This window comes from Anneissia japonica, unplaced genomic scaffold, assembly GCF_011630105.1.
Source record: "Anneissia japonica isolate Jap-2015-1 unplaced genomic scaffold, ASM1163010v1 scaffold1812_len1207588_cov181, whole genome shotgun sequence".
NCBI lineage: Eukaryota > Metazoa > Echinodermata > Crinoidea > Comatulida > Comatulidae > Anneissia > Anneissia japonica.
Genome location: NW_022726379.1, coordinates 679,723 through 687,010, shown reverse-complemented (window position 1 = coordinate 687,010; position 7,288 = coordinate 679,723). Strand labels below are relative to the sequence as shown.

General features: G+C 35.7%; 1 protein-coding gene across 1 annotated transcript in view; it reads right to left on the bottom strand.

Moving 5' to 3' along the window:
* The window catches only part of LOC117113159 (laccase-2-like), a 29,669-nt gene extending 26,896 nt beyond the window's left edge, over nucleotides 1-2,773 (bottom strand). The window contains exon 1 of the mRNA XM_033256435.1: nucleotides 2,721-2,773. Within this exon, the coding sequence (XP_033112326.1) occupies nucleotides 2,721-2,772 (52 nt within the window). The 5' untranslated portion in view covers nucleotide 2,773. The remainder of the gene's footprint in view (nucleotides 1-2,720) is intronic.
* Between the last annotated feature and the right edge of the window lie 4,515 nt (nucleotides 2,774-7,288).

Sequence of the window (7,288 nt, the reverse complement as noted above, 5' to 3'; positions counted from 1 at the left end):
CCCCATGACCCAAGACCCCTGTTACGCGCCTGGGTACAAACTGGCGTAAGTTATAAACCTATGGGTTTGCTGGACGGTTCATAATTGCTATTAATTACTATCACTAGCGCAAACAGGACACGTCGCTGTTGGTTAACGCCGTGTTTTTCATAAAGGGAGGCCGTGAATTCGAATCGTGCCTTGTTGTTTAATTTTCCCTTTTTGTATAAATGAACAGTTTAAGCAATTTGAGACAAAAAAAAATTGAACAGTTTATAAGATAGTTTTTTTTTAAATAATTAGAATGTTCGTTTGTACAAAATAAAAAATGTAATTGAAAAATACAAAATGTCCTTAAATGAAAAAAAAAATTAATACACGCGATTCGAACTCACGACTTCTGGTGGCATAGAACACATCGTTTTAAATTAACTCCTATTTTGGTAACTCGTGACACTGCACATCTTATGAAATAACATCACATGCCTCAACAATCAAAATGCCGAATTACTTCAGTATTTTTTCTGCTTGCACATTCACAGAATCTTTTAAACCAGTGTATTTGATAGTTGACAGAATCACATTTTGATATAAAAATGTATAGCTTATGATTATAGTTTGAATATAAACTCCTGTATTTATATGACAAGACAGTATTTAGTGTGTTTACCATTATTCAATTTGTTTAATTGTACCCTACTCCTTACTAAATAAATATGATTCTATTTTCGTTAATTGTTTGTACACTTACATCAACCTTCCGCAAACTGCGGGTCGCGACCCACCAGTGGGTACGCAAAAATATATTTATGGGTCAAGAGCCTTGACAAAAATCACAACATTTTAGATAGACCCTTTTAGAGACCATATCGGCATTAGGATACATTGAAATACATTTTGTTTTGTGATACATTTCGTCGAAATGTCACCTCATAACTAAGACCATGACTAAACTTGACAAAAACGTCTTATTTGAGCGCGCATATCTCCACTCCAAGTTTTCCGCTTTGATGTCTTAAGCTACCTAGCTATGCGCGTATAGTCAAACTTCCTAATCAATCTAGTTTAGGAGCGATTGAGTTCATGTGGGTTCGCGTGAGTTATGGGGATTCCCCGTGAAGGGCGTTCAAGATAACTTTTCATTTTTGGGGAAAACCCTTGAGTATTTCTTGATATTTGCTCATTTAATTCCGATGAAATAATGAAATAGGTACCTGGGAATAGTTTTATGATGAACAGACGTCCAAATAATTCCGTAATTTTCATTTTGTGACTGCCTGGTGTATTATGATTAAGATAAAAGAGAAGAAATAGGGGTCTTCGTTTTTCGGTCTTCGTTTTATAGACACCCATATAGGGTGTCTATAAAATCCCTTTTTGGGTCTTGGAAATTTCACAAACAGACGTCCAAATAATTCTGTGATTTTCATTTTGTGACTGCCTGGTGTATTATGATTAAGATAAAAGAGAAAAAATAGGGGTCTTCGTTTTATAGACACCCATATAGGGTGTCTATAAAACGAAGACCCTTGGATATTTCACAAACAGATGTCCAAATAATTCCGTAATTTTCATTTTGTGACTGTCTGGTGTATTATGATTAAGATAAAAGAGAAAAAATAGGGGTCTTCTTTTTTGGGTCTTCGGTCTCCGTTTTAAAGGCACCCATATAGGGTGTCTATAAAACGAAGACCCTTAAGTATTTCTTTGTTTTCCTTAATTTATTCTGATGAAATAATGAAATATGTACCCGGGAATAGGTTTATGATAATTTGGAAATACTTCCATTGAAATAATTGAGAAATAATCGTAGGTCTTCGTTTTATAGGCCTTGGGTCTTCGTTTTGTAGGCACCCATATAGGGTGTCTATAAAACGAAGACCTTTGGAAATTGCACAAACAGACGTCCAAATAATTCCGTAATTTTCATTTTGTGACTGCCTGGTGTATTATGATTAAGATAAAAGAGAAAAAATAAGGGGTCTTCCTTTTTGGGTCTTCGGTCTTCGGTCTTTGTTTTGTAGACACCCCACGCTAAAGTAGATAAAATCACTTCATATCACCTTATTTTGCTAGCTTAGCTCCCTGTACGTACACATTGAGCCACCACACGCCACGTCACCTTCGCCACCCCCACCCCCACACCCCATCAGCTCCATATTACATGTCTCCTACAGACGCAACTGGCTTGGCCCTATTAACAAAGGCCAATTTGTTATAGTTGCTTAATGAGATTTCAATGAAACAATTTAAAATTAGATATCTATGGTTGCCGAAAATTTGGTAAAACATCATGAGAAATTTGTTGGCTTTCATTTTTACTATATAAGCCTAATGGTGATGTGATGACGATGAATTTTGCTATATAAAAGTGTTATTTCCGGTCATCTAGGGCTAATTTTCTAAAATGTTCGCACCTCAGGCCGAACCATGGTGGGCCTGAGGTGGGTGTGGGCTCACGAAATGTCCTAATTCATCTCTTTTAAGCTTACATAAGCCCCAAGTATAATTCTCACAACTCATATATGTGCAATCTTTCTTTTTAGTCCAATTCAATGAATCAATATTTTACACTGTCATCATATCAAAGTATTTAGTAGAGATATAATAAGTCTTATTTGTATTTTTGAACCGTGGAAACCAATCATGATGCATTGAAAGTTTGACGTAATAAATATTTGAATCTGAATCTGAAATCTGATCTAACTAGCATTTCCTTCAATTGTAATAGTAACACTTACCGGAGGTACATAAGACAGGCAAAATAAAGAGAGCTGAGTTAAAAATCTTCATGCTGTCGTCTTTCAAAATCAAAACTCACTATGGCGTGCCTAATTTATATTCAAAAGTGATATTTGTCTTGTTCCTAGAAATTACAAAGTAAGGAAAGCCTGTTGGTTCGATTGAAAATGAAACCTTTGTAACCGCAAAATAGGAAATGTAATGCTTAAGATGCTAGAATGCTTTTCATGAATATCGGGGCGTTGTAAAATGTCTCTTAATAGGACTCCGTTCATTTATGATTATGATTGATTAATGACCGAATCGATGTTTGCCCTACCCGACGTGTTATAGTCCTGAATACTCAGTACTTTCCAAAAACTCAGTACGTTTTGGGGAAAAAACTCGCAAGTGATTCGGGAGTGGGGGGGGGGTGTTGGGAGGCGAAATCGAACCCATGACCTCCAGATATCTAGCATGGTGTCTTAACCACTCGGTCATCGAGCTTACGCTTGGAGGCTAGTGATGCATCCGATCCCCAAGTAACTGCGGGTACTGCAATGCCATTCCAATGGCGTTTTTGCGTCATGAGAAATACTCCGAATCGATATTTGACGTTTTAAAGTAGTGAACGCTCAGTATGTTCCAATGCAAAAAATGAATATATTAATAGAACTAACTAGGATAGAATTAACGTCTCCTACATTTCGCTAGGTGCAGTCTCGTCGATCGAACGTGTGAGTGACCTTTATAATATAAAGTGGTGTTTCAGAAAGATTGGTTAAGTGGTTACGCCCCTTTTCCCCAAAGTTTTTAAATATTAAAAAATCTATATCTGAATTAACAATTTCAGAATCTTAAAAACGTAAGTTGTACTATATATCATTATTTTGTTCTTCCGGAGAATGGCTTTAAAATGTGGTGTTTGTTTTTTCGGAATACCGGTATACAATAGCACAGTTGCATGCCACCCATTTCGAAAACCAGTAGTTCACTGCGTATGTTCAGCCAGCATACATTCTTTTTTAACATGGCTTTTTAAAATTTTTAAACATTTATTGATTTCCTTGGTTGTTTGTTTACATGTTTATTTATTCATCTTTCTTTTATGAGGGTAGCTCTTACAGCGAGGCTGACTCAAAGAGGTCTGTACTGTCGCATTTTTAAATAATCGTCGCACTTTGTAATACCTGTCGCACTTTGTAACAATCTGTCACACTTTGTAATAACCTGTCGCACTTTGTAATAACTGTTGTCGCACTTTGTAATAATCAAGCTGTCGCACTTTGTAGTAGCTGCTTGTCACACTTTGTAATAGGCAAATGAACATATTTTAGAATGTTGCATATTGTGGATGACTAATACTACAAGGTCAAGGTCATATACAAGTTTTACAAATGATTTGTATTATAATTTTCCAACTCGGTGACTTACTGCGCGCGTTACATCGTACGTAATGCCAAATCAACAAATGCGAGATTTTCTTTTCTTGTGCGCGTGCATGCTACTACAAGGTCAAGGTCATAAACAAGTTTTACTTTTAATTAGAAATAGAATTTTAAAACTCGGTGGCTTACTGCGTTGTATTTGGTCCCAAATAAACGTATGTTTTTTTATTATTATTATTATTTTTATTGAGCTCGTGCATGGTACTACGAGGTCAAGGTCATATACAAGTTTTACAAATACCTGTGTTTATAATTTTAAAACTCGGTGGCTTATTGCGTTGTTTGGTCCTACATAAACGTATATTGTGAGATTTTTTTTATTGCGCTCGTGTATGGTACTACGAGGTCAAGGTCATATGCAAGTTTTACAAATACTTGTGTTTATAATTTTAAAACTCGTTGACATTAATGTGCTACATGTAGTAGGCGTCAAAGTCAGCGTATGTTGTAAGATTGACTCTTGTTGCGCACGTGCATACTACAAGGTCAAATTCATATCCAAGTTAAAAATAGCTATGTAATTATAATTGTACCTGTATTCTTAAATCAGTGTATGTTGTGAGGTTGTTTTCTGTTGCACGCGTGCATTAATGTCAATGGTCACGTACAAGTTTTACTGATGATTAGGTTTATAATATTTAAACTAGGTGGCTTACTGCATTGTATAATGTAGTCCCAAAGCGACGTATGTTGTGAGAGTTAAGCTTTTGATTTGGTCACTCATGACCGTCCTACCGGGCTTCCTACGATCTCTGCATAGACGGGGAGGAATAAAAGTTATGTTGTCATGACAAGATACAATTTGTAATATGTCGACTTGTCAAGATAATCTATCTCGCCATGACAACATACAAAATTTACTATGTCCACTTGCCAAGATAATCTATCTCGCCATGACAACATACAATTTTTACTATGTCGACTTGTCAAGATACTCTATCTCGCCATGACAACATACAATTTTTACTATTTCGACTTGTCAAGATAATCTATTTTGCCATGACAACATACAATTTTTGCTATGTCGACTTGTCAAGATAATCTATCTCGCCATGACAACATACAATTTTTATTATGTCGACTTGTCAATATAACCTATCTTTCCATGGCAACATACAACTTATATTATGTCGATTTGTCAAGATAATCTATCTCGCCATGACAACATACAATTTTTATTATGTCGACTTGTCAAGATAACCTATCTTGCCATGACAACATACAACTTATATTATGTCGACTTGTCAAGATAATCTATCTCGCACATACAATATGTATTATGTCGACTTGTCAAGATAATCTATCTCGCCATGACAACATAACATTTTTACTATGTCGACTTGTCAAGATAATTTATCTCACCATGACAACATACAACTTTTATTATGTCAACTTGTCAAGATAACCTATCTCGTCATGACAACAAAACATTTTTAGTATGTCGACTTGTCAAGATAATCTATCTCGCCATGTCGACATGATATATTATGTCGACTTGACAACATAATTATCTTGACAAGTCGTCAAGTCGAATGTCACTTAGGTGCTTCCGTAGCGAATATATCGTAACGTAAAACAAGGCTTTATACACCCAGATCAATGCATATACTCGCTACTCCACGAAACTGGAGTTCATCAAACTTTCGCCGGTAGCCTAGATAGGGTATAAATTATATAGCAGTTTCTTCGTGTTTGTGACGAATTTGACCGACATTTTATTACTTTTTAAAAAGCGTACGCCAGGGTTTACCCCCTCTTCCAACGTACGTTTTGTACGCTTTTGAAAATGTTGATAATTGTGAAGGACCCTTAAAAAAATTACATTTTTTGTTCAAAAATAAAGAAAAACGAGTAAATTGATATGTCTGGTGTAAGATTTCGCCATTCTAGGTCAAAGTTAGGCCTATTGTTTAAATACTGGTATCGATTATAGGTTATATTTTATTCAGCATGATATGTACTTTTTAAAAAGAAATATACAGGAGACAGGCGCCCAACCGCTACACCATCCATTTTTGGGCATTCAAGGGCAAACAATTGTTTATGCCTTAGCACCTTTCTAATCGTTAAAAACACATAAATTACCTTTCTCCACCCCCTCCCCACAAAAAAAGGAAAAACAATAAACAAATAAAAACAATGAAGGCCTATCAGGAATACTGCACTATTATTATTTGACTGTTAGCTTTAAATTTTTAATTGAATCTTTACTTATTTCAATTAGATCATTGCAAATATACATTAAACTAGTTTAAAAATGTTATTACGACCAAAAATCAACTTATGTTTAAATACCGGTATCGATTATAGGTTATATTTTATTCAGCCTGATATGTACTTTTTAAAAAGAAATATACAGGAGACAAAAATCAACTCACCTGGTGCTGTGATTGGATATGCTTAGCAATAACAGGCTTTAGTTTTGCCTTATTTGTGAACTTCGCATTATGAATGCAAAATTTGACGTCATGTTTCAGTGCCGGCGGAACGTTTTTCAAAGTGGGGGGCCACTTATAAGATGAATGGGAATATGAATCATGCAGATCTGGAAAAACCTAGGGGATGGGGGGGGGGTTCAACATTTTTCCAAAAAAAGAAAGGGGATCCGGGGGTCCTCCCCCGGGAAAATGTTGATTTCTAGATGGCGGGAAATTACCTTTCTCGACTTTTGAGCTAGGTTTCTAATGACTTTGTTCTTCAAAATTCAACGGTTTTCCCCTCTTGAAAACGGTCAGGTAAACTTTTTCATTCTGATTACAGTAAATAGGCCTGTTATTTGTGTATACATACATTAAAAAAAAAAAAATTAGTTGTTGCATACGTATTATTTTTTCAATGAATCGATAAACTCCAAAGAAAAGGAGCGGGGGTTCCGGGGTTCTCCCCAGGAACAATTTTGAATCTTGGATGGCGGGAAATGAGTCTTTCAGACTTCTGAGGTGTCTTAATTACTTTTAAGTTCTTCAAATTTCAAGGTTTTCCCCTCTTGAAAACGGTCAGGTAATTTGTTCCCATTGTTATTACAGTAGATAGGGCTTATGTGTGTATACATACATAAAAAAAATTGAGTAGTTGCATACGATTTCTTTTTCCATGAATCCATAAATACCAAAAAGAAAGGGGGGTTGGGGTAGGCCTAC